Source organism: Coffea arabica, chromosome 5c, assembly GCF_036785885.1.
Source record: "Coffea arabica cultivar ET-39 chromosome 5c, Coffea Arabica ET-39 HiFi, whole genome shotgun sequence".
NCBI classification, from domain to species: domain Eukaryota; kingdom Viridiplantae; phylum Streptophyta; class Magnoliopsida; order Gentianales; family Rubiaceae; genus Coffea; species Coffea arabica.
The window spans coordinates 41279063-41306956 of record NC_092319.1 but is presented as its reverse complement, the minus strand read 5'-3'; the positions used below and the strand labels follow the sequence as shown (position 1 = coordinate 41306956).

At 34.0% G+C, this 27894-nt stretch overlaps 3 protein-coding genes across 3 annotated transcripts; 2 read left to right on the top strand and 1 right to left on the bottom strand.

Moving 5' to 3' along the window:
• Positions 1-1036: 1036 nt before the first annotated feature.
• On the top strand, positions 1037-7992 carry LOC140007751 (uncharacterized). The gene is made up of 3 exons (XM_072050939.1): positions 1037-2008; positions 3540-5543; positions 7340-7992. Exons 1-3 carry the CDS (start codon positions 1093-1095, stop codon positions 7696-7698), a joined length of 3279 nt encoding a protein of 1092 aa, XP_071907040.1. The 5' UTR covers positions 1037-1092; the 3' UTR covers positions 7699-7992.
• Positions 7993-9181: 1189 nt separating this feature from the next.
• On the bottom strand, positions 9182-11579 carry LOC113743417 (putative cyclin-D6-1). Its single transcript, XM_027271412.2, has 5 exons — positions 11108-11579; positions 10931-11026; positions 10638-10839; positions 10393-10523; positions 9182-10242 (listed from the first exon to the last, which is right to left on the bottom strand). The coding sequence occupies exons 1-5, from the start codon at positions 11375-11377 to the stop codon at positions 9979-9981; spliced, it is 963 nt and encodes a 320-aa protein (XP_027127213.2). The 5' UTR covers positions 11378-11579; the 3' UTR covers positions 9182-9978.
• A 10917-nt stretch (positions 11580-22496) lies between these two features.
• Positions 22497-26631, top strand: LOC113743416 (cytochrome b6-f complex iron-sulfur subunit 1, chloroplastic). The gene is made up of 5 exons (XM_027271411.2): positions 22497-22692; positions 22829-23085; positions 25032-25149; positions 25758-25940; positions 26262-26631. The coding sequence occupies exons 1-5, from the start codon at positions 22654-22656 to the stop codon at positions 26361-26363; spliced, it is 699 nt and encodes a 232-aa protein (XP_027127212.2). The 5' UTR covers positions 22497-22653; the 3' UTR covers positions 26364-26631.
• Positions 26632-27894: the final 1263 nt, after the last annotated feature.

Here is a 27894-nt window from a genome sequence, read left to right as displayed (position 1 = left end):
TCACCACCTTGACGACTATGGCACTGTCTGCAATGAGGACTACAACTGAGGAAGACGATTGAATGATGAATTTAAGCAATACAATTTCATAGATTTTCGGCTTGATTGGTATGATGAGTATAAAATACAAAATTGTGTTCTGTGTTGAATGGGAAGATAATGTTCCGATTATGTGGAAAAATGGCATTGTAGTGTCGTTGTACATCCCAAATTCTTGGTCGTCTTGGTTTGTCTTAGCCCGTTAGCCCAGAATACACGCCGAAGACTTGTAAAATTGTCTTGGAGAAAAAACAGATGAAGAAGTTGAGAGAGCGAGTGCGACCGAAAGTGAGTTAAGAGCGAGTGCTCAATACAGCCACAAAAATTGGCATAATGAACGGTTATTTTTGACAGGTGTTGAGTTTGTACAATAATAAATATCCATTCAAATAAAATATAAATTTTATATATAATGGTAAGAAGGATTCAATCCACAGGGACTGAGAATAATTCATTTCTTCTAGAGCACAGAGTAAGGGAGATTTTTATAAAAATGAGAATAATTAAATAACTCAAATAACAAGACCTAATTGATAAGTTATTACATTGAAACATTAATAAATAAATTCTAACCAAGGAATAATTTCAAAAATGGTTCACTAAAATTGATCACTGATACAATAATAATTTAACTTATTAACAGATAAACAAAGTTATAACTGCCAAACACGCGATGACAATCAACTTCTTCTTGCTATATTGATGATTAAGGCACGATGGTTAACTACTACCCTCATCAAGAAATAACCCTAGGTATGAACTTAGTGTTTATGTTTTTAATAGAGGGTATTTAGGTTTTTAAAATTTGATGTAAAGTAAAAAATCAAAAAGAACCAGCGTTGACTTGCTATGCAGTAGTATGTTTTAATCTGGAAGATAATTCCATAACCAAATTTCATCCGGTCAGAATTCATGCTTTTATTGTCTCATCTTTGTCCTCGCATACGTCCATTAGATGTACCAAGTGTCTGGTATATATATATAAGTACATGTAATAGGCATTATTAGCCCGTGTCCGTTGTCTTAAATGCTAGCAAAACTAAGAGTATAATCATGAAGGAATTATCTCACTTGTATTTTCCCCTCGGACTCTTCTTGCTATGTTCTCTCTTCTCTTGCTTAGCCATGGTCACCCCCAACATTACCTCGGATCAATCAGCCCTTCTCTCATTGAAAGCCAAAATCACTGGGGATCCTCACGAAATCTTGGCAAGCAACTGGTCGGCTACTTCCTCAGTTTGTGACTGGAGAGGAGTCACTTGCGGCTCTCGCCACCGCAGAGTCACTGCCTTGAATATCTCCAACTTGGGCCTCACCGGCACCATTCCTCCACAACTGGGCAATCTCTCCTTTCTCATGTCTCTCGATATGAGCAGGAACAACTTTTACGGAGAACTTCCCCATGAATTGATTCGTCTGTCCAGGTTACAAGTCCTCAATTTAGGCGTTAACATGCTTAGAGGAAATATTCCCTCTTGGGTTGGTTCCTTCCAACAACTCCAACACTTTTCTCTAAAGAACAATAGCTTTACAGGCTTTATCCCACCTTCTATCTCCAACATGTCCAAGCTAGAGACATTAAGTCTGCAGTGTAATTCTCTACAAGGAGCATTACCAATCGAGATTGGGAATTTAAACAAGTTGAAGCAAATAGTCCTGGTGTATAATCAGCTTTCCGGTTTTCTGCCACTGGGGATGTTCAATATTTCCTCACTGCAAGTTATTGCACTTCAAAATAATAGCTTATCTGGCAGTCTTCCATCCAGCATATGTTCCCGTCTTCAAGGACTCACATGGCTTGACCTTGGCCGCAACAAATTAAGTGGTGTGATACCACCATCGTTATCGGAGTGTTCGAAGCTTCAGGTACTGTTGTTGTTTGACAACAACTTTAGTGGAGTGATACCGGAAGGATTTGGGAACTTGACGGCGCTCGAGCGACTACATCTTCATGCGAACAATTTACACGGTACCTTCCTAACTATTTGATATACTATTAATTACTGGGTGCTTGAATGTAAAATCTCATGTCACCAAAGCTAGAGACATTAAGAGCATATAAACTGTCATTTAAATCTTTGCAAGGGACAATTCCAATGGAGATTGGGAAATTAAAAAAGTTGAAGCGAATTGTCCTGGACTATAATCAGCTTTCAGGTTTCTGCCACTGGGGCTGTTCAATATTTCCTCGCTGCAAGTTATTGCCCTTCAAAGCCCGCGCTGGGTTGTTCGGATGGTGGAGGCGGGGTCTTTACTCCAAGTCCACCTGGGTTCGATTCCAGTCCGCAACCCAATTGTGTATGTCCTAGGCATCTGTTGGGCCCGCTCTGCCTGGACGCTGTGGGATTAGTGGGGTGGTTCTGGATATCCACAGTGTCAAAAAAAAAAAAAAAAAAAAAAAGGTATTGCCCTTCAAAATAATAGCTTATCTGGCAGTCTTCCATCCAGCATATGTCCCCGTCTTCAAGGACTCACATGGCTTGACATAATAAGTTGCGTGTATTAATAAGTATCCCTTGACCTTGGTATGCATTACAAAGTCCGTAATCTAATGTAACTTTGTTTTATATTTTAGAATAAATATTTCAAAGCTAATGAATCACGGTGCTTGAATATAAAATCTCATGTCACCAAAGCTAGAAACATCAATTCTCTACTAGGGACAATTCTAATAGAGATTCGGAATCTAAACAAATTGAAGATAGTGAACATCAACAATTAACAATCAGATTTCCTGTCCTTTGCCATTGGGGGTGTTAAATATTTCGTCATTGGAGACTATTACTTTTGCTGGTAATAGCCCAACTCTTTTTGCATTTTAGCTGAAATTAGAAAAAAAAAAAAGAGCTACATATTGCTATTTATATATTCTCAAACAATTAAATAATATATTGATTAGTAATTTGAAGGCTTGTATGAAGGAAATCCGGAGTTACACAAATTATAGAATAACATAAAGGTAATTACTTATCAAACCTGAAAAAATAGTTGGTAACACTTTCGGTAACTAAAGAAGAATACAAAGAATTTTCTTATTAAACATATGTGGTAGTAAAAAAGACCGTATAACATTTCCAGACGTAATAATCAAAATATGAATGACACAATCACCTCAGCAAACTACCAAAGCTTAGGCTTCCCTTTTCTTTTATTTTAAATTTTGTGTGAAGTTATATATATATATATATATATATATATATATATATAAGCTTGAATATTTTTATATGGTTTTTTCTAGATTTTATCATGTTTGTAATTATTAACCATATTAATCTGCAAAAATATATGCATTTATCTGAAAGAAAAAACAATTCCATGTTGATTATATATGCAAATTTGCCTTTCTATTGCCTTCAAAGCCTATTGACTTAAATATCTCTTGGTTGTTGTGAAAGTATTTTATCTGAAAAAAAAAAAAAGCAATTCCTTGTAACAAAGACGAAGGTTTTAAGTAAATTTTTTAAAATATTTTAGCATTTGTAAACGTGAAAACTCTCTAGGTAGTATTCCGCAAAAGTTTGGCAACCTAAAGCATCTTGAAGAACTTGCTTTGGGCTCCAATAGCCTAACTGGATCCATACCAGCCCAAATATTCAACATCTCGACACTGCGAGTGCTGGATCTATCGAACAATACGCTTTCTGGAAGGCTTCCGTCATCCACGGGTTATGGATTGATCAACCTTGAATGGCTTGATCTCTTTTTGAATGAGTTGGATGGAGTAATACCAGCTTCAATCTCAAATGCGTCTAAGCTTACTATGTTAGAATTGGGTCAAAATAGATTCTGCGGTCCAGTTCCAAACTCTCTTGGAAACCTAAGACTTCTAAGACATTTGTTACTCACTGATAATCATTTGACAACTGAACCTTCATCGAGAGAATTGAGCTTTATCAGTTACTTAACAAATTGCAAGTATCTGAAAAGTTTAGCTTTTGCTGGAAATCCGCTGCACGGTTTTCTTCCGATGTCAGTTCAAAATCTCTCAACTTCTATGGAGATATTCGATGCAAGTGGTTGCAGAATCAAGGGAAGCATTGCCGATGGAATTGGGAATTTGAGCAGCCTAATGATTTTGGCTCTAGAAGGAAATCACCTCAGTGGGCCCGTTCCGAGCACAATGGAATACTTGCAAAATCTTCAAGCATTGTTTTTGGGTGATAATCAATTAAGTGGTTCAATTCCAGATTGCATTTGCAAGTTAAAGAGATTGTACCAAATGTATGTGGGACAAAACATTTTTCGTGGGTCAATACCATCATGCCTAAATAATATAAGTTCCTTGGGAGAAATTGACTTTGCCGGGAACTTATTAAACTCAAGCATACCTGGTAGCTTGTGGAACCTCACCGATCTCTTGAAGTTGAACCTGTCATATAATTCATTGAGTGGCTCACTACCTTATGAAACTGGAAATTTGAAGGTAGTAACACTATTAGATTTGTCAGGAAATCACCTTAATGGGAATATTCCAAGTTCCTTGGGCGGCTTGCAATGTTTAGCAAAGCTTTCATTAGCACAAAATAAACTTCAGGGACCTGTTCCAGACTCTCTCAATCAGATGTTCAGCTTGGAATTTTTGGATCTATCCAATAATAATCTATCAGGTCCAATACCAAAGTCCTTGGAGACACTTATATATCTCAATTACATTAATCTTTCTTTCAACCACTTCAGAGGAGAAATTCCCTCTAGTGGTCCTTTCAAGAAGTTCACATATGAATCATTCATGTTTAATGATGACTTGTGTGGCGCTCAAAGATTTCATGTTCCTCCATGTCGTTCTCCTCGGATTCACAAATCGAGTCAAAAGAAAGTATTTCACATGCTAGGCATTCTATCAGGTATTGCAGCAACAATAATTGCTGTTACAGCTGCTGCAATTTTACTTTTAAGACGCCCAAGGAATGATGGGGTTTCAAGAAATACTGATTTGTTGCCCATGGGTTTGCCAAAAAGGATTTCATACTCTGAACTCGTGCAAGCAACCAATGGTTATGACGAAAGGAATTTACTTGGCAAAGGGAGTTTCGGATCTGTATATAAGGGTATTTTAACGGATGGGACAGTTGTAGCCGTAAAAGTTTTCACTTTACTAGCAGATGTCAATTCCAGGAGTTTTGATACAGAGTGTGAAGTTCTACGCAACCTTCGCCATAGAAACCTAACCAAAGTGATTGGTAGCTGCTCTAACTTGGACTTTAAAGCCTTAGTGCTTGAGTATAAGTCCAATGGGAGCCTTGAGAAATGGTTATACTCCCACAACCATTGCCTGGATCTGCTGCAAAGGATAAGCACAATGATGGATGTTGCTTCCGCATTGGAATATCTCCATTTTGGTTATACAGCACCAGTGGTTCACTGCGATCTGAAACCTAGCAACATATTACTAGATGAAAGTATGGTTGCTCATGTCAGTGATTTTGGTATGGCAAAGTTTTTGGATGAAGAAGATAGTGTTCTACATACCAAGACACTTGCAACGCTTGGATACTTGGCACCAGGTTTGGCATATTTGACTTCTTTTTAGTTGCTTTTTTATCCCTTTTTTAAGTGAATTTAGAGCTGGCAAAAAAGTCCAAAACCCAACAACTCGCTCAACCCGCCCATTAATTTTAAATGATGGGTTGGGTCAATTGGATTATGGGTTTTGTTGGGTTGGGTAAGAACAACCTAACTTATTCATTGGGCGGGTTGAATTTTTTATTTGGGTACCCAATACCCAACTTGTTTAAAAGTAACTCAAAATAATAAATATAATATTCAATACACATATGCCCAACTATTTGTATTTAGACATGTGTTAATAATTCATTGATTAATTTGTATATATATATATATATATATTTTTTTTTTTCAATCAATTTTTTAATTTTTATTTAAAAGAAAAAAAATTTAAAATAAAAACTCATGCTTATTTTACTTTTATAACAGTAGTTAAACTTGTTCAACTTCTATAATAATTTATTATGCCTTTTAAGAGTATGTTGTTTTCCTTCCCTTTTTTTTTCTTTTTTTTTTTTGTGGTTGTTCTCAAGTTGCTACTTGCTTTTGTTTGTTAATATTTTGTGTACATAAAATAGAGTTTTAAATGTGTTCTAATTGCATTCCTTTTTAATATTTCGTGATTGCTTTTGTTTGTTAATATTTCATGTACGTATAATATTGTACAAATTTCTTTTTTAACATTTCAACATTATATAATTTCAGATTCTTCAAATTTACAAATAAAAGCTTACTTTGTATCAGCCTAATTTTTTGCTAATTCAAAATAATGCGATCCCGATGTGGTAAAAATGTCAGAATAGTTCATGAATTCTCCTCTCGTAAACAGGATTTCAACTAAACTTACAACACACATCATTTTACTCCCTAATTCTAACAACAAACAAACAGTTTGGCTAATGGAATTAATAGATATTCCTATAATTAAGAGAATCTTTAGGTGTTACATTTTTCAGAGAATTACAATTACTTTAAGAAAGGTTTTTCAAAGGAGGAGTAGAATAATTGTAATTGTGCGTATTCACATGTTAAATTATGATATAATATGAGCCTATTAACAGCATCGTTAGAAATATCATATTCATAATTAATCGGGCATCCAGCAAAAAGTTGCTTATTAAGATACAAAACAAGTAGGCATGGTCTCACACAATCCCAAATATAAATTCCCTATATAACATGTCTTATATATTAAGAGTAGATGCATGGCACAAATCAAAGTTTTTTAAGGGACAGAAAAATTGATAGTGGATCAATGGAAGAGATTATTGAAAAGATTAAGGTGGTGTTTTGTGTGTGTGTGTGTGGGGAGGGGGGCGCTATGCTCTTCGTTAAATGTACAATTTATTATCTAAAATTCACAATACAAGCAATATAAAATATTATTCTATTTATGATATGTTTCCAAGGAACTTAAGAAGTGAGTGTATGTATGTGTGTGTGAAAATACATTTATGTATGTGAAAGTGTGTTTATATGTGTGAAAAAAAACTTTGTTGTGTGTTAAAATGTATGTGAAAAAGTTTATGTATTAAAATGTATTAATTAATATGTTGGGTCATGTTTGAGTCCTGGGTTTGAAATAACCTAATATAACCCAATCCAAAATCAACCCAATTTAAAGTTGGACGGGTTGGGTATAACCCATTTAAGTGAAAATCCAATATTAACACGCCCAAAATCCGCCCAACCCGCCCAATTGCCAGCTATAAGTGAATTATATGTCAATCTTCCAAGTTTTCTATTTTTTTTTTTTTTTTGCTTTAAGCGTGATGTATTGCCTTTCATATCATAGAGTATGGACTTGAAGGGCAGGTGTCAACAAGGGTTGATGTGTATAGTTTTGGCATTGTTTTGATGGAAACCTTTTCAAGAATGAAGCCTAGTGATGAAATGTTCAAAGATGATTTGAGCCTGAAGAGTTGGATTGAAGAATCTCTGCCTAATGCAACAACTCATGTTATAGATGCAAACTTACTTGGGCGACAAGATGAGCATTTCAATGAGAAATTGGAGTGTATTTCAGTGATCTTCAAATTGGCTTTGAGTTGCTGTGCAGAATGCCCACGAGATCGGACTAATATGAAGGATGTTGTGGCAGCACTTCAAAAAATAAAATGTCAAATTGAGTTTTTTCCGAATATCTCGGCATGAAAGTACGTTTTTTACTTAATCCAACTGATCAAGTTTGTTCCACTCAAATAATCTTTCCAATGTCTTTTGTTGCAGGATGATGCCAAAAAAGACATTGTATAATATATTATTAAGATGCCAAAGTTTTTTTTTTCTCGTCTCAAAAAAATTTGTTCTGTCAATGTATTTGTATGTACCGAATTTCAAGTTCATTTTCTTAGTTGTCATTTGAAAGGCATCCAGAGGAAAAACTACATTTGCATAGTTCGGTTTCATGAAAATCTTTATTAGATTTTTATATTTTGTACGCTTAAACCTGTTTCTTCCTTTTTTTCTTTTGCTTGTGCAATAATCTTCTGCGATGACAATGATGAAACTTGAGTTGGCAGTGGCACCACTAGTATTGTAAAGTATTTTACCTTTAAAATGCTTTTAACTTGTTTGGTTCGATACATAGTTTAACAAGTACTTTTTGTATTAAATAACGTGTAATTTGAACTTTTTAAAATGTATTCATATCTTTATTTAGTTCATAACAGAGGATAAAATGATTAAATTTAATGTTTTATTCTTTAAAACACAACAAGTTACTCTAAAAGTATCAAATTTGAACTTTTGTTAAAAATGCTTTTAACACTAAAAGCTTGACTCGTAATTTTATGGGATTGTGTTCGCTGAACGCCTCAAAAGCACTTATAGTACTCAAAAGTATCTTTTTTTTTTTTTTTTTTACCAAAAGCACCGTAATCCCAAACCAGCCTTTGGTATCATTTCATCTCTTACAACAAGGAAAACAGTCAAATAGTTTTACTCACACAAACATGCAATTGATTCTGAAATCAACATCTCTATGTAGAGCTTCATATTATACAAACGCCACCAGACATTCTGTCAAATCCACCAAGGTGGTCCAAATTCGATTGTGTGATTGTGTGGTGATTTTCATCGACTGCCAACAGGGGATATCAATTGTAGGGTCAAATTTCTGAGATAGCGAGGTCTCACAGATGTAATTTACGGGGAACCATCAAATCCATCTAATGGAAGGTTTATAGTGTTTAGCATCAAATCAACAGGACTTTCAATTGATGTCTCATGAGTAATGAGCTCTTAGTATGCCTTGGATGAGATCGATGGGACCCTACATTGTAGGCTATTGTAGCCCAAAAACATAACAGACAATGTCTCCCTTGATGACTCTTTTTGGCCCAACATGGACCAAATCCAGAGCGGATGAAAACCTCATATAAGCTAATTCGACCTTGTCTTTTAAAACTTTACTATTTTCATTTGTGTGCCTATTTAAACTAAATGCTCGTGCAATATCTCAAAACAGTTTTGTTAGATTATGTTGATCATGGTAAGTAACTTTGGAAAAGTTTAAAAAAAAATGGAAAATCGAGAATACATCAAGTGCTAGATCGTGTACAAGAGTTAGGCAAGGGAATACTAAGGTTGACAAATATATGCATTAGAACGTAAAATTGTAGAGGTTGGGATCAAGTTTCACCAAAAAAATAAAAAGGGTTATCCTTCCATAACTGAACTGCAAAATTACAAGTCATAAAAAAAAAAAAATCAAATTTTACATATACTATAAGATCTAAAAGGGTAAAGGAACTCATATAAACAGCCTATCTTCCATGCCAGAATAAAGATCTTTATTGTATCTATATGTGATTATTATTCTTCCTTCAAGACATGATAAAAAAGACATAGAACCATCAACAGGCAGCAAACAAAGAGAAAGAAAAAGACAAAGGCATGCAAGATTCAACCCTACATGCACTCAAAGCCACATTTTGTCTTTGTTCCTCATCTCCATAAACAGAAAGGAATAAAAATTCTTTTTGTTATCTCTCTCCTAATCTTTTCTTTCCTTTGTTTTTAACCCCCCCACCCCACCCCACCCCAATAGTGATAGCAGCAGCAGTAAAAGTCACCAACCAAACCAACCAAGAAGACCAAATCAATACAACGATTTATCATCTCATCAGTCATCGGTCTACTCACTCTAACCAATTTTTCAACTCCTCGTCCATTTAAAAGAATTCCAATTCATTTCCATCACTATCAAACCCGTAGTAGTCAATGCTTGCTAGCTCAAGTGGACTCTGCCTCAACTTTTTTCATGTTTAGTTCTTTGATGCAAAAGATACAGTCACTCCCCAATGGACCAGTGCTGCCCTTCTGCTATGTTTTCAGGGTCATAAATTTATAGGGCTTTTAGTCTTCCAAATCTCGCATCAAATCTTATATTGTAGAAGTAGCTGATAATAGAGCTTGAAATATTAATTCTTGCTAGCGCTTTTGCCTCTGGGAAAGCTTCTCATTATATGCATTTTGGCTTTTGAACCCACCAATCTTTCGACGTTTCGGGACTTTCTCAAGCCTAAATGTGGCCTCACTTGGGTTGGTCTGCTCGATGTCTGAGCTTGATGAGCTCGAGCAGTGCAAATCCAGCACATTGGCTGGTGTGTTTGAGCTGGATACCATGTCCAAAACTGACTCATAATCTTCCATCGCCATTTCTTGCATCATTTTACAACAGTTTAAAAGATTTTCCTGTATCAAGATTGCCCACATAACAAGAATGTTTTTATCAGTAAAACAATCGCCTGGAGACAATCAAACCCTCGTTCTAAAAGAAGACATGGGAAGGGTGGGAAAAGCAATGCAGGCACAAGAGAAGAAAAGGAAGACAAGGGGTATTACCTTATTTACATATGAACAGCTTGAGATTGCATTCCTAAAACAGGGAAACTGCAGAGGGAATAATTCATGAGAAGCAGAGAGAAGTGCTGAGGCTGATATTATTGATGGCTTGAATTCCCACAACTTGATTTCTGAAAATGCAAAACAAAACTTTATCAACCCTTCTGTTTCAAATGATAATGTTGTTAAGCAACACAAAGGATATGAGGGCTCAAAGCCTTAAACATGATGTGGATATTATTTACCATTTTGAGCTTTGAGGATGATTTTAGTAGCTCTAGATTTGAGGGCTTGAGTTGATGGAAGGTCTTTGAATTTGAACAAAGAGATGAAGCAGTTGATGAAACAGAATGGTGTGATGGACCTCATTCGCCATTTAAGAGCTCCAAGAATGAACAACTCCATTCTTTCAATTGTTTGTGCATCAAATATAAATCCACCATCATGCTGCAACGATAAAATGAAAAGCCATTTTCTTTAAAGTTCAGCAAAATTTTGTTTTTACCAAATAATTCAACGTAAAACATAGCATACTTACCTGAATATCGGAGACAGAGGACTCTGTTTTTCTCATCTTCATAGCTAATGAAACACAAGAAACTGCGACAAGTCCCAAGATCCATGGCTTCTCTTCCTGCATTAAAAAACATCTACTAAAACCAACATTTCACTTAAACCAAAAATATGAACAATTTTGAGTGAAGAATCCAGTTACCGATAATGGTTGGCTAGAGAGGAACCGATCAAGATAATTGATGGCAAGATAAGATAATAACGGATCAAAGTTCTGAGAAAAGTTCAAGATTAAAGAGACAATTTTCTCTCTAACATTATACTGAAGGCTTAAATGTTTTAGACTCTGACTGTAAGTTTCTGAAGGCATGTGATCAGCTTCAATGTTAAATAGGGAAGTCACAGTTGAGTCTTCTTTGAGCAGTTCTTGAGAAATTGGTAAAGGGTTTTCAAGATTGAACTCGAATTCCATTGACGATGGCTTGAAGGAACCTTTTTTTTTCTTGCTGGTATTTTCACTGTTATTTATGGAATGAAAAAAGGGCAGAGAGAATGGTACTAGTATTAGTTGTCTACTGCAGCAACTACTACATTGTTGAATGAAGAGAGGCAAGAGAGAAAGAGAGAAGAGACAGAGGAGAGTTAATGATAAGAAGAAGAAAAGGCGAGACACTGAGACTTGAGAGTTCGCTGTCTCTTCTTAAAGAAAGGAAGCCGTGGAGAGACTTCAATTTCACTTCTTTGTGCCTTTATTTTGTTGGTTATTTTACTCTTTTATCATCGGGAAGGAAAATAGGGAAGGGAGGTGGTGGTGGAGAATATAATAGTTGTAAAAATTAAATATGTTTAGGTGCATTAAGCTTTCTCCATTAAATTTATATGTGTGCATATAAACCCCTTCCCCACCCCACACACACATATATGTGTATATGTCTGTATACGTGTATGTATACCTATATATGTATGTATGTATGTTTGTTATGTATGTAGTGTGTACATGCAGGCATATATATATATATATATATATGTATGTATGTATGTATAAATATATTAAGTAGGGAACGAATGAGATTTAAAAAGCGGGGAGCGAAAAAGAATTTTAAATCTAGGACTTTTAATTCATTATATCAAAGGAGAAAGGATATACATATGCATCTATTTTCTTGGCTATATCAAATTTATTTTTGATGTTAAATGTAAGGATTTTTTTCTTTTGACTTTCTAAAAATAGTATTAATACAGGTATTTTTCCTAAAACAGAAAAAGGGAAAAAAAAACAGGTCTTTTAATAGTAACTACTATATCAACAGGCAAGGTTAAATGCATTAATGCTGAAAATGGTAACATTTTATACATTTGGCAGTTTGTAGTACGAGGCTGAGGATTGTTCAAATTGTCACTCCAAGCTCTCCTGGTTAAGAAATTTTAGGGTCTTGACTTTCATGCTTGCTTATTCTGATTTGAAATAATTAATTGATAAAATTTACATAACCAGCAGGAAAAAAAAGAAAATGTTATGTGGTAAAGCACATAAAAGCAGTTTTATGATGTGAACATAATCTTTTGGAATATGGATGACAACTATAATAATTAGCACGTTCAGTTCATTTGAAGTTATAAAAAACAGAAGTTTGTAATGGTGCCATGGTGGTTAAAGATTAAAGGTGAATAACAAAATATGAGATCTTGACAATTCACTTACCAACCATCAAATTTGTCCATATCTCTACAATTTTAAGGATTGTGATTTACTTTCTATAGAATAGCTCTTAACTTAGCTGGCGCTTTAAAATTTGGATCAACGACTGATTTGTTTTCTCCTAAGATGAATAAGAAGTACAAAAACAAAAAAAAACAAAAAATGCTTTCTACCATTTGCATCAAATATTGCAAAATTTAAGAACTACTTTCAAGAACGATTTTGGATGATTCAATAGGATAGGTAATACTGATTAAGTATAATTTATAGTGTTAGTGTGTTTAAAAAGTGAAATTAAAATTAAAAAAATGCCTAAACATAAAGGTATAAGAGGACAATAAATATGAGTATGCGCATTCATAAGATAAACGTATCACTTTGATTTTGAGCATGCATTATGAAATTTGATTATGTAAAATAAACTTGAATATATCCCACGTAAACCGCATTAATACATAACATATATCCTAGATTATTTTGTATCAAAAAGTGGGTTATAATGCTATTTCTAGAACTATGGATGACAATTGAGGCGGGTGTCTGCGGGTATCTGCCCTGCTGGGGGGGGGGGCTAATGGGGTGGGGCGAATTTTTCCCCCCATTTAGAAATGGGCCCGGGGAACCCATTTAAAAAAATAATAGATATGTATGTATATAATTATATATATAATATTTAATTTAATTAGTTACAAATTTATAATAATGATATTATTAATTATATGTATTATATAATGGATATTAATATATGTAATATAATTTATATTATCAATTATACATGTCCACTACTAGAAATTATTAATTAGTTATAATAAATTAACTAATACATTTATACTAAATTCCTAATTACATTTAACACAATAACACTTTTTTCTTAAAAAAACAATAATGACTTAATAATTATATTTGTGTCAAAAGTGAAAACTTAATTACTTTAGTTATATTTTTTCATCATGTTAGATTGTAGTCAAATAACTTTTGTTTGATTGTTTTTATGAGTTGTGAAATTACAATCGATAATAATTTGGTGATGTGTTGATATTTTAATACTTGATTATTTGCTAAAATTTAACTATAAAAAAAGTTATCTGACAATTTCTTTTTAGTCTTGCGGGTGAGAGAGAGGCGAGGTGGGGGACGGGGCAGGGGCAAGAGGAATTAGTGGGCAGCGCGGCAAGTCCAAATTCATATAAACTTGTGAATATTATGGGCAGAATTTATACTAACAAAATAACTGCATCCATGACAAAGAATAGTTTGCACAAATGAATGAATGATTGGTGCATTGATTTCTTATGTCCTCGAAAAATTGACAAAAATAAGTGGGTCTACACCTACGTTCCTTCCACGGGTTGATGCATCACTAGACATGGAGAACGACAAATTAAGACAGTTTTGAAATCTTGCCTCTTTGCATCAAACCAAATAACTACTCCAAGTGGAAGAAGTGTTGAAAATCCACTCCCTAAATTCATACAAATATTAACCTCCAAATCTCAGTACAAACCAATAGTGTGTTTTCAACTCCGTGGCAGATTGACAGCTTAGGCTTTGTGTCCTCAAATGTATGGCCTTTTCTGACTCAGTACAAGAAGATTATCAATAAGACAAACATAATTGGAACTTCAATGCAAGCAATACGGCTATGTCACTCTAGTTTGAAGTGCAGCTAACTAAAACTCTTTTCATGGGTTTTAGAGGAAACTAAAGTCAATGTGGAAGATCCCTTTGCTTTTGATATAAGTCAAAGCTCTAGGTTTAAATAAACCAAATTTGTCTTCAGTAGTAGTAGTATTGGTTTTCCCATAAAGGCAGACTTTCAGACAATGGATTACTGGAACAAGACTACAAGAACTAAAAACAGAAGGAAAATCATACACTGAACCACATACTGATTATACGGCATACATAAGTATAAGTTGAAAGATGACTCATCTCTTGATATTTGGAATATCTTATATTTGTATCTATCGTTTAGCCATATAGTGTTTTTATTTTTCGACAAGTCATGTTGTGTTTTTAGAATTGCTTTTTGTAAGCAGATTCAAAACATCATATATTTATGTTAGAAGTTTCAAGTGGTGGAAATATTTAATGGGACATTCATTTTTTTTTTCTATTTTTCAGCTATTTATATGCAGTCACAAATCGTACAAAACACATACTATCATGTTAAACGAATTCTGTATGAAAAATGGATCTTGTGCTTAAAGAAATTTGTATTTTTGTTAGTCATCAAATCTCCGAAATGTGTCCTCAAGACCCAATTCAGTTAGTAGAGATATTCGTCAGGTGACCATGAGATCTCTAATTCAACTCTCAAATCCTTCGTTTCCTTCTTTATTCTTGTAATTAAGGCTTGAAAGTCACCCTTTGAATAAAAAAAAAAAAAGAAAAAAAATCTCCTAAATGATTATCTCAAATCCATGTGATCCGTAAGTATATAATGTTTGGCTATGAATTTGCAATGGTAAAACTTTGGGACAAGACCAGAACAACCGAAAACTATTTAACCAGTACATGATAGAAATTGCCTAGTATTCCTATTAATAGGTGAAATTTCAATTTTTGATTTATTTCGTAAATTTGGGACCATTCAAGGGCAGGTTTTCTTTCCCTTTCGTATTGTCTCAGAGTTGACAGGATATGCTGAATCTGTCTTCAGAAACATTATTGCTTGTGACCTTTTACGTAAAAATCCTCTTCTCTAGTAGAGGCTTGGATCGAAAACTGGGGAAAGAATGGAAGTAACTAGGGAATATAAACAAGTTCGTTTCTATTACTTCATTGACCTCGTTTGACCCAAGTCCTTTGGAGAATTAATCCTACATGCAAATGAACATATTGCCATAAAAATAAAACAGAATTTAGATTTCTATGCTATATGTAGACATTAATCTTTTATCTAATGTAAACCCTAATGTTAAAATAGTCAAATAAATTATTTTTCACATGACAAAGCTATATACTTGCCTAAATTGTTACGGGTAGATTTCTTTCTAGCTTAATTATGTATAAAATTTGTCATGTTTTATCCATTATTTACATTGAAAAATTTTAACTCTAGCCTCAAAATTAAAGTTCATTCATACTATTATTGATTATGCCATAACATATAAATATTCACCAAAAGTAGTCTAGCTTGATGATTACTCAGGGATGGTTAAGGACCAAAAAGCAATCATTATAAGCACTGTAGAACGTATATTATGTGTCGAACTTATATTTAAGATAGGCTCGTAAATATTACGAGTTGCAACCAATAAATACGAGTAATAATTTGGTTTTTCCTATCTTCCAAGAACTAAAGGTATAAATGAAATGATTCATGCTGGAATTCCATGTGATGATGTGAAGCAACAATGGTTGATGTCCCTCGAGCTGAGATAGGTGGGCGATTCAAGTACTGCTATAATTTTTAGGGACGGACTTATTAGAGACCCTTTTATAGAATCCTCATAAAAGCTTTTGGTTAGTACATAATGCCTACGCTTGGACAAGAAACCTAACCATGGTCCCTCAATCAGTGAAGGTATAAAGCTAATTGGAACAGTACCATTGCTGCAACAAGTCTTCTAGTGAATAGAAGGGTCTCATGTTTGATCATTAATTTTTTAAGTTCTTTTCAGCTTTCAGGCCCCCACAAGGCAAAAATTCCGAACCTACCTTTTGAAATAGTTCACCAATCCATGGAACTCTTTGACCTAGAGTTCTTTTGTACGAGATCCATAAGAACATGGCTATGCTATTATAATTTGGTTTTGTCGGTAAGGTCAGGTTGGATTACTTCTTTAACTGAAAAAAAAAGGTCGAATATTCGAGTTTCGCTGTCAATGCGAGGATTATATTGGTAAGTGATCTATAAGATTTTCTGCAAGTAACTTGCAGTTCTAAAAACATGTTCTAATCTACAGTGACGATCGAAATTGAATTCATTCAATCCTTTTCTAACAAAAAAGTGACAAAAAATAAGAGCATGGCCATTCCAAAAAGCTCTCACAAGGCGAAAAGAGAACATATGGAACATAAAAATCACTTCTTACTTTAATTATAGAGCACCATTGAGAAAAAAAAAAAAAAAGAAGAAAAGATAGATTACTTGTTAGAGCAGGCACAGTCTCCTATTTGACAACCGAAGATGGAGAAATGCGGGTCAAATATTGACTTTTGGTTCTTGACCTAGTCAAATGAATTATATCATGTATATTATATACACCAAATGAATTCCATTGCATAAATCATACCTAATCCATTGCATAATTTCATATTTACCGCTTAAACACAAAGAATGCACCTAATACCTTGAAAATCATTTGTCAAACAAAGAAAAAGCGATCTTACAATTAACAATAAGACGTTGAGTTATTATGATTTGTTTCTCACAAAATTGTGACAATTCATTCTGATGCATATCATTTTTTTTAATGAAAGTTTGAAAATTATACACTGATAATGTATTACAAAAAAAAAACTTACTCTATGCCTATACACGTATTATTTACCCTTCCCATTGAATTTCAGGCTATTAGGTGACCGTCGGTAGGAAAGGCAAAGGTAACATAGATAGTTGCAGGCTCAGCTGGAAAAGTAAGACTTAAATACTGATGCAAAATGTGTCAGACAGAATAAACCACCATTATAGTGGAACAACCATATTGAAAATGACTATTTCGATTATTTCTGTATGATTATCTGACGCAATTCACATTCTGCGGTCAGACAAGTTTAGGTCAATGTCTTTCTTCGGATTCCAATAATGTTATGGGATTCTAAGTGTATATAATTACTGAGTATAAGATCACTTTCTGGGCACAAATGGTACTAGCAAAAACAAATAAATAAATAAACAGTAGAAATCAAGTTTTACTCCAATAACAGTAAAATATGGTTGGAGACATGACGAGAGACACAAAAAAGAATGGGGAAATGAGAAGAAGAGGCAAACAGCTTTTAAAAGTGTTTCATAACTTCGAAATGCCTTTGAAGAACGTTCCCTAGCGTTTCTTTTTACATTTGTTCTGAGATTGCCCATCTCGTACGTTTTGCCTTTATCTATTCATTTCTGGAAGCTTTAATTGGTTTCCATCTTTTACTACCCTTACTTTCTTTAGAATCTTTACTTGGTGGTAGTGTCTTACTTTCTTTTCCCTAACATTGCAAGTAGATTCTCACTCCATGCATTGGTACTAGAGAAAGCCTATTCAAAGAGAGAAATCATCTCCATATTTAACCTATCTCGTCTTGGGAGAGGAATGGGACGGATGATTTAAGAAAAGAAATGTAAATGAAAAATCTCGAATTTGAACCCTTTTACTCATAAAATACAAAAAAAAATCTTATCCCGTTTTAGAATAAGGTCAATCTTGGTTATTTGTTATTTAGATGTGAAGGTTATTAGAAAGTTTTAATATTTCAAAAACAAGATAATAATGCAAGAAAGGTGTAAGTAAATTTAAAATAGAGGAATGTACATTTAGCTTCTCTTTAATGTACTTGGAGCTAGAGGTGGCAAATCAATCCACTTAACTAGATTTACCCATACCCGCCCATGAATAGATGGGTATGGATATATTAAATTTTTGTATATGGGTATAAATGGGTTATCCAATAATACCCATTTATTAAATGGGTATTATTGGGTAACCCATCAAACCCAATTAACCCATTTAAAATTCTCTTCCCTCCAAGTCTCTTCTTTTCCCCTACCTTTTTTTTTCAAATTTTTCATTTTGTCATGATGTTAACATTATTATTATTATTATTATTTGTTGGTTTTATCTTATTATTTTATTTTTTCTTAGTTTGTTAACTTGCTTATTTTTTAGCATTACCAATTTATGATAAATTTTAGCCTATTTTCTTATCTTTATAAAATGAAATTTTAAATTTATATATGAAAAAAATGTTAGGGGTTCAAAATTTTTGGATTAAGTTTTTATATTTGTATTATTCAATTATTAAATAATAGGTAATTTTGTGACATAGAGTATAAATGAAAAAAATTGGTAATTAAGTTTATTGAACATTATAAGTAAATATTTAAAACTAATGATGGGTACAAAAAGTGGTATAAATTGATAACTTAGTTTGCAAAAATGAATTTAAATGAGTTTACAAAAAGTTAAAATAAATGATTTATAAATGGGTAATTGGGTTACCCAATTCATTTTTTGACTTACCCATTTATACCCATCTAATTAAATGGGTATAAATGAGTTGACTCACTTATACCCATTACCCATTTTACCCAACCTAAACCCGCCCAAGTCACCCATTTTGACACCTCTACTTGGAGCTAATCCACATCCATTCCTAGGAGACCTCGCTCCAAAACTCTCCACATAGGCAACAATTTTAGAGGGTAAAATTTATGTACTAAAACAACTTTACAACTTTTCAAAGTCATTTCATTTGGGAAGATAGGAAGCTTTAAAGCCATTCTAGACAATTGTGCATATTAGTTTACATAATGTACATATAATTCAAGTCACGCTACTATCTTACAGTTTACACTTTGACAAAGTGCATCTTTTAATGTGGAAGAAGAAAACAAAAAGAAAAACTAAAAGTATTGAGATTTGTCATGGAAGAACATCCTTTATCTCCCCTCTCCACTTAAACTCACCAACATGACTTTTTCCGTTCCTTTCTTTTCCTTTTCCAAGCCAAATGATATAATAAGTCTTTTTTTCCCTTCTCCCTTCATTTCTAATCCAATAAAATGGATGAAATTTTTGTTTTTGTGTACTCGCACTTCCTTTATTTTCTTCGGAACTCCTTTCACTTCCTTTCCCTCCCTTTCCTTCAATCCAAACGGTGAACTCAAAAGACAATGCTTAGAATAGACCCTTAAGGCCGTTTGTTGCATAATTTTTGTACAACAGATTTTGAAACCATTGTATACTTCAAAATATCCTAACTAATGTGCTGCTGAATTTGGCCAAAAATTGCTAAAAGGTGCATAAACAAAATTGCAGGCTGTGAACTATGTGATTGTGTGAAGGGCAGCAAGCAGGAAAAATGAGCGGGAAGTGAATGGAGTGGCATACACAGAGGAAGAGATACACACATGCAATCACATGATGAGTGGAAATATCACGCCATTCCCCCATGCAGAAAACATAATCATTGTATTTCTGTTAAATTTGATAGCTATATATCCAGTAGAGTCAAGAGTTACATATACTACAACTGGAGTGGGCCTTCATCTTCTGCTTGGGACAAAATCATAAACCTACATTCCATTATTTATGTACTTTTGGAATACATTGCCAGTGCATTTGCAGGAGGACACATTGAACATCTTAAATTTCAAGGTCAATCCCCCATTTTTTACTCCGATAAATGTGTGGTTTTTACAATATTAGTTAAAGTATACTTTTCGAATGTTATATCATTAAGGTTCCATCCTCACGAGGGGTTGAATTGAATGGTAAGGTGGAAGGGATTGTAAATAGAAGTTACTGAATTCAAGACTTCTCACTTATTAAAAAAAAAAAAAATTCCATCCTTCTTTTGTTTAAAAACATTTCTAAATTTATCGGTAAAAGAAACTATAAGGGCTTTAAATTCTATTTTAATCTTTCATTTTGTTCCAAATAAACCAGAATCCAACTCATGGCCTAAAAACTTAAGTTAACACTCCTTATCTAGACATTACACATTCTTTCTTCCCCAAAGCCAACTTATAAACCTAACATCAAGTCATAACTTCACATCTTGATTGAACATTTTCACTATATCAGGCGAACATTTTCGTTTTCATGAATCCTAAAATCATTATATATATTTTTTACCCTCTCATCCTTTTCATCCTCAGCTGTCAGACTCGAAATCCTAAAATCATTACATAATAGCATACTATTGTCATAGAAATATTTTAATAATGTTTTTTCCTACTTTGTCAAGTACAGAAAAATCATTGCAAACTATTTTATGTTTGACTTACAATGTCGATGATGTCAATGGCAATGTACTAAAGACATAATTTAAGAAGTTTCATCAACTGGACTGGCATGAAAATGAAATGATTGATTGCCTAAATATTTATACATATTAAACTGAATACTAATATTTTGACTAAGTTAGTCAGGAAAAATATCTAAGTACGGCAACTGTGTCACATGGTTAATTAGTCAAACTTTCATACGGTCTTTTGAAATTGAAAAGTATGAACGCTTGTTTTGAGAAAATCGATACATCGACAGCAAATCAGCTTTTCAGTAGTTATGGAAGTGTATATTTCTCCAGTGTAAATTTGAAAAATCAGAAGTAAATCAAGATGGGCTACAAATTGGTAATAGGAAAAGACCCATCTAAGGTTTGTCTCGTTCGAATCCAGCGTCGGAGCCCATATTGGTGACTACAAGAACGCCGAACACATTCCTTTAAAAGCACGGCCCGGACGCTGTCTGTGGGCCTCGCGTTCGGGCCTGCAAAGTTTAATCGTAAAAAACACGACGTAAAGATTTTAGGCACTGTTTGGATTGCGGGGCTGCAAGAGGGAGAAAAGGAGAGGAGTTGGAGGGATTTTTGTTCTTTTTTTTTTTTTGGATCAAAGGAAAGGATAGGGAGGGAATGGAAGGGATAGGATCTAATAGGTTTGTTCAGTTATGTTTCTTTCTAAAAGTGGGTAGAAATGGAGGAAAAATGAACTAAATTTAATGCTATAATTAAGTTTTTTTTAAAAGATTATTTTTTATAAATTTTTTCAGTTAACTAACACTTGCTCTTTTCCTTCTTCAATTCAAATAAACCTTCAGTTATTTCTTTTTTGCTCCTTGTATATCTAATCCAACAAGATGGATGGAAACTGTTTTCCTCTTCTCTACTTTACCTTTTTTTTTTTTTTCAATGTCCTTTTCTTTCATTTCCCTTCCTTTCATTCAATCCAAATGATGCCTTATTGAATGAAGCCATGAACCAACATGAATGAAAGTTCTTAGCTTGAAAAAGCTATAAATCATGATTGTGGTTATATAGTGAGCCATTTTTGTTTAAAACCAGTTTAAACTTGCAATTAGAGTTAATTGATTCCAAACTGCCCCATGTATTTGGGCTAAAACCAGGATATCATTATCACAATTTTCCCTTAATTCTACATTAGATTACCAAATCCCTAGTTAGTAACGGTGATACTAGAATCTTTAGTCTTTCAAAATGTCTAATTTCACCACAAGGAGATATTATTTGCAAGAATTGTTCCACCAGGCACCAGGCTCATCTCCCCCCTTTTCATTGAAAACAAATTTTTTTCTCCCTATTTGATGGACTTAGGACACTCAATAAGTATACAAGAAAGAAAATGGGGTCTCATTATTAAAACTTTATAATTACCATCCACTTCATGAATTAAGCATACAAGAAAGAAGATGTGGGTTCATTATTGCAGTTTTAAAATTACCATCCACCCCATGAATTAATCATACAAGAAAGAAAATGTTAACTCATTACTAAGGCCTTAAAATTACCATCCACCCTATTATTTCAACACTTATGCAGAAGAAAATTTTTAGGAATTTGAAGGTTTTTTGAAAAAATTACTTTAACACTTTTTTGAAGATGTGATGTGCTTAAAGTAAAAAATATGATCAAAAATTGTGTAAAAGAAATATTAAGACAAGCTGAAATATTTTTCCAAAAACATTAACAATCCAAACAGGGTTTCTTTTGTGGCGCTTTTAAGAGTTAAAGCACCAAAAGTTGATGCCTAAAAAATAATCAAAAAAACAATCTAATTACTTCAAAGAAGATTCAATTGTTGCTTGATTTTAAAGGTCAAAAAAGCAAAAAAGGGCAAAAGAAAATAAATCATAACTATAAAAAGAACAGCCCATGATTTCAGTCCATGATATCCCAATTCTTGGTCTGTGGCTATCCAAACCACTGCCTTATCTTCCTATTCGTAGCAAAAATTGTGGCTGTCACGCGCTCTTCCTTTATCCTTTTGTTGTCATATTTTTTAGTCACCTTACAAAGAAATCAAAATCCCACCAGAGTCCTCAACGTCTACATCTCCGTACACCTTTCTTCCTAGAAGCCTAATCTCTGCAATGGCTTCCTCCACTCTCTCACCCGTCCCACCTTCTCAGGTAATTCCCTCATCAACCCTTTATTCTATACTTCACAATTGTCGCTCCAGAAAGGAGTTTTCTGTAACACGTTTGTTTGGATAATAAAAAGGTGATTGGATAACGTGTCTGAAGAATCATTTTCTTCTATTTGTAGCTATGTTCAAGCAAGAGTAGCATGTACTGTCCATCACAATCATTGTTTCTGAAGCCAATGATGATGAGAAGTGGCAAGTTAGGATGGGGGAAGGATAAGAGGATGAAAGTTTCTTGCATGGCCACAAGTGTGCCTGCTGATGATAGAGTGCCCGATATGGGAAAGAGGGAGCTCATGAACTTGCTTCTTTTGGGTGCAGTTTCACTTCCCACTGCTATCATGGTTGTACCTTACGCAGCTTTCTTTGTTCCACCTGGGTAATTTTTTTGTTTTCTTGATCCCTATCTAGTTTGATCCTTGTCCTGGTTTTGTAACTGTTATGGACTCGATTTATTGCATTTTTTGGATTAATGAAATAATTAGTTATTGAGTATTGTTAAGAGAAATTTGATTCCATCTTTTAGTCTTATCACTCTGGTGTAGATATTATTGGAATGTGATGTGTCCAATTGAATGACAATCTAAAATTGAGCTGTTAAATCATTACCTGATTGGCTACCTCAACTTTGTTCTTTTTGGAGTTGTTTAGATTAATGATGGTACCTTGTACAAAACCATGACTTGAAGAATTCGTATGCGGTGTTGATTCAAATTTTTTTCTACTTACAAAAAGTAAATGAGATTGAATCCTTGAGACGGTAGGAATGATTCATTTACTAGTTGTGCAGCTCAAAGATAGAGTTCAACTTCTTGATTCAGACTTTGAGATTGTGAAAGAAAATTTTTAGTTTTTGGAACATCCTTTTGGTTGGTGAATTTTACGTGAGTAATTGAGGGCAACAAGCCTCTTCTTGTTGTGATTGAATGGTGTATATCCTTCTTAACTGGAGTTGATTGCAAACTGGTCTGACTATTACTTTTCTTGTTACTGATAAGCTGCTTGCTAGTTTAGTGTGTAAAGTCCTTAAGAGCTAGATCTGTTAAGTAGCAAAGCTTCACTTTTCTCTTGAAAACTATTATACCAGTTTCTTCACCTTTACATTACTGAACCAATTCTCAGTTACCTCAATAGAATGCCCAATTTATAAGAACTACCTTTGATAAATTGATGGCTGGATATTAGTACCCTGTCCTAGTTTTGCCATAGCACCATTTTGCAGGTTGTGCTCTCTGTTTGTTTCTCTGTAAGCCCTGTGCTTGTCAATGCTACAAGGTTTGCTTTCAAAGTAACATGTGGTGGTTGGTCAGAGTATATGAACAGTGAATTAATAGTTAATCCATTCTGTTTTAGGCAAGTATGCTATTGTGTATGGACATTTCAACGTTGTCAAATAAGTTAAGTGAGTGTTTATTTGTTTGGTGATGACTATCAGAAAAGATGAAATAGCTAGATATTCTGAATTTCCAATGCTTCGTCATGACCTTTCACCGCATTCGTTAAGAATATGGTCATCTAGATCACAGTTCTATCTTGAATATATAGCAAAATTGGGTATGCAGATCTTACCTGTCATGAAATGTAGAACACTAGGGGTTGGCTTCTTGAAACATGTAGAAGGAACAGCAATCAATCATCAGACCAGGAAACTGTTCTTTTGGAAAGGTTTGAGAAATATGAGTCCTTGTTATGTCTTGTCCAATGAAAGATAAAAGATTTGCAGTGGAGTAAAGCTGAAGAGTTCCCCACATGACATCATGTGCTAAGTTTTAGTTCTTGCAATCTTAAGCTACATATGTTTGTCTCTTGCTTCTTCTAGCGAGTAAGATTTTTGTTCCTGTAAAATTTGGAAGCTTATATTTTTCGTTTGAGAAATTTACCTGGAACAAAATTCTAAATTTTGGAGGGATAGGTCTTTCCTGAATCTAATAAAGCAACGCGTCTGCCAGCTCCAGAGTTTATCTTGTATTGCCAGCATGAATTGAAATCAGAACCTTACTCCTTTGTACCATCTTCCCCTGCCTACTCCCCTATAAACTTTCAATGGCAAGTTGAGAGCCAAATTGATATAATTTTCATTCAATTGTGTTTCAGCACAAGGAAAATGATAGAAGGAGCATTTGTATTGTCAAACTGATTGTAGTTTGGTGCAACTCAGTTGTTGTTTGTAGCAAACTAACTTTACCAGTTATTATTCTACTTAAATCCGGAGAATAATCAACACTCTAGACTTTGTTTTGTTGCTCTTAGACTTCCCATCTGCATGATTTTAATTGTGTATCGAATGCCTTATAATGCTATCATTTGCTTCGACTCTGAGAACAGGTTAGGAGGGGCTAGTGGTGGTACTGTGGCAAAAGATGCTTTAGGAAATGATGTCCTCGTAGATGTTTGGCTCAAAAACCATGGGCCTGGTGACAGAACCCTTACACAAGGGTTGAAGGTACAACTGTTTTAATTCCTTTTAGACTTAAGGACTGATGCAAAGTCATTTTCAAGTTTTATAGAGTGACCATAGTATGATAATACAAAGCAAGGGGTTGTCCAGAGCAAGTAATTGCTACACCGATCTATTCCTTTCAATCGTAAACAAGGTTACAGTATGAGAAAGTGCGGAGATGTCCAATTTTTCTTTAGAGAAATGGAGTTTAAATTGATAAACTTAGAATCGATCCTAATTCATTGTCATTGTTTTTCATATCAAATACCTACCTATCTGTAACTAAATTCCATTCAGATTAATAAACAGACAAAAATACTTGATAAATTAAAATCTTAAGCACAGTTTTTCTTTTATCATTTGGTGTACAAAACATGGTCCTTCACTTCAGAGGACATAATGGAGAACGATGCCAAACAAGATGGAAGAATAGATGCTTCTTTCCAAGCATGAATGTAAATAGCATTCTGCTTGATGTATAAATTGTTCTCACCATCTATATAGTAACTGTATAATTACATCCATTTTCTGTTTTCCTCTCAAGTAAACCAGATGGAACAGATAATGTGAAAAAGCATTTTTTTCATAGTATGTTCTTCGCTGGAACTCAGGGTGATCCTACTTACCTGGTTGTGGAGAAAGACAGGACACTGGCGACTTATGGTATCAATGCTGTCTGTACCCACCTTGGTTGTGTGGTTCCATGGAATCCTGCTGAAAACAAGTTCATCTGTCCATGCCATGGATCTCAATACAACAATCAAGGAATGGTTGTTAGAGGACCTGCTCCTCTGGTGAGTTGAAATGAATCTCAGTAGACAAATTACCTCACACTTGTCAAGTTGATAATAATCATTAATCATATCTAGATGCAATCTGTTGTTGGAAATATAGTTTACCAGTATACTGCTTTAGTATTCACAAGGCTATTGTCTTATCCCTTTTCTTCTACATTCAGGATGAACTGCAAACTTATATTCCTTTATCCATCTGAGTCTTTTACGGACCCCTATACCCCTTTTCTCCTCTCCCTCCCTGTTCTCCACCTTTCTCCTTTACAGCTTGAGTTTACATGGTTCAGTTAATGATTGACTGTATCTGACTTGTTTGAGCAGTCCTTGGCCTTGGCTCATGCTGATATCGACGAGGGGAAGGTAGTATTTGTTCCATGGGTTGAAACAGATTTCAGAACCGGTGAAGACCCCTGGTGGGCTTGAATTTTCCTCAGCTTCTCAGCGTTTTGCCTTGCTTTGTTATTGCTCATTTCCCTTCAAATAGATCATAATCTGTTGTAGAGTTTATTAAAGGTCACGCGTCAATGATAAGAGATAGATGTGCAATATGTAAAATTGCATAACAGCATTGGCAATCCATCAACAGTTTCCATGCGCTATTGTTTAATCACGTAATTGTATCCATCCTGTTCTTTCTTCTTCTTTAATATATTCTCAACAAGGGAGGAAAATCTGGTTTACTTTGGACCAATGACCCTTTTGAATACAAATGGAAATACCTTTGCTATGGGAAGCCAGTACATGAAAGGCTCTATGGACCATGGGAAGGGGGAACTTCAGTGGTATGTCATTTTGAAAATACCACGGAAATATTCCTACCTTTTTCATTAAATGTATAAGATACATTATAAGCTTTTTCCGTATTATACTATCTCACTTGGGAATGATAATAAAATTCTTCATTAGGGTAAAATGTATGTTACATGTTATCTGTGTAGACACAAGAAGCTCATTAGAGTAAAATTTTTGGATTAACTTTTTATGTACTGACAGTACAGTGATTTTTTTTACACTGGTAGTTATGGATATATGTCACACTTGTATGATTTAAATTTCAAATTTGAATTCATGTTATGTGACATAATTTAAACCTGTTACTATAAAAAATTTTACATTGACAATATAAAAAATTTACTTAAAATTTTCATTAGGGTACATGTATAACATTTCGTTTATTATTAACCCGTATGATTTTTCTAAGTAACTTTGGACCTTGGGCTAACTTGTCAGGCCAAAATGAGAATGACTATATAAGAAAATTGAGTAAATCACCAATCAGTCATCAAACTATTGCTTTTATACGTATTTTGCCCCTCATATATTTTATGTAATAATTAGACCCTTAAACAAGTCAGCGTATGTGACATACCAAAAAAAATGAAGACTCTCAATCATCCAGTCGGCTCTCAAACAATTGATTTTTGTATGTTTTCAACCCCTTATCTATTTTATGTAGTATTTAAGCCTCTAAACATGTCAATGTGTATCAATTTGGCCCCTTCTCTCAAAGTCACTCACTTCACAAACTCACATGGAAAAGCACACATCAAACACACACACAATTCAGGCACACAGGACAGAGTCGACACACTAGTTTCTAGCACATAAGAAAAAGTAAGGAAAAGATTGAAAGAGAAGCAATAGGAGAGTTTTTCAAGGTCAAGTGGGTTTCATAGAAAACTTTAACATTTGTTTGTGAACTTATAATTTCATGACTTTTTTTTTTTTTTGTGGATTGGTTAGTTGTTTTAAGTTTGACATCTTATAAGGAGTATGTTGGTGTATTTTTTTTTTTTTTTATGATTATTGGGGTTAATTTGATGTAGTTTAAGAAACACAAACCTAGATATGAATAATTATTTTCGCCACTTTTCAATCATTTTTTCATATTGAAAGTGAAATCTACTCCAAAAAACTAAGAGGAAGGTGAATTTTGGGATAAATCAGTGATCAA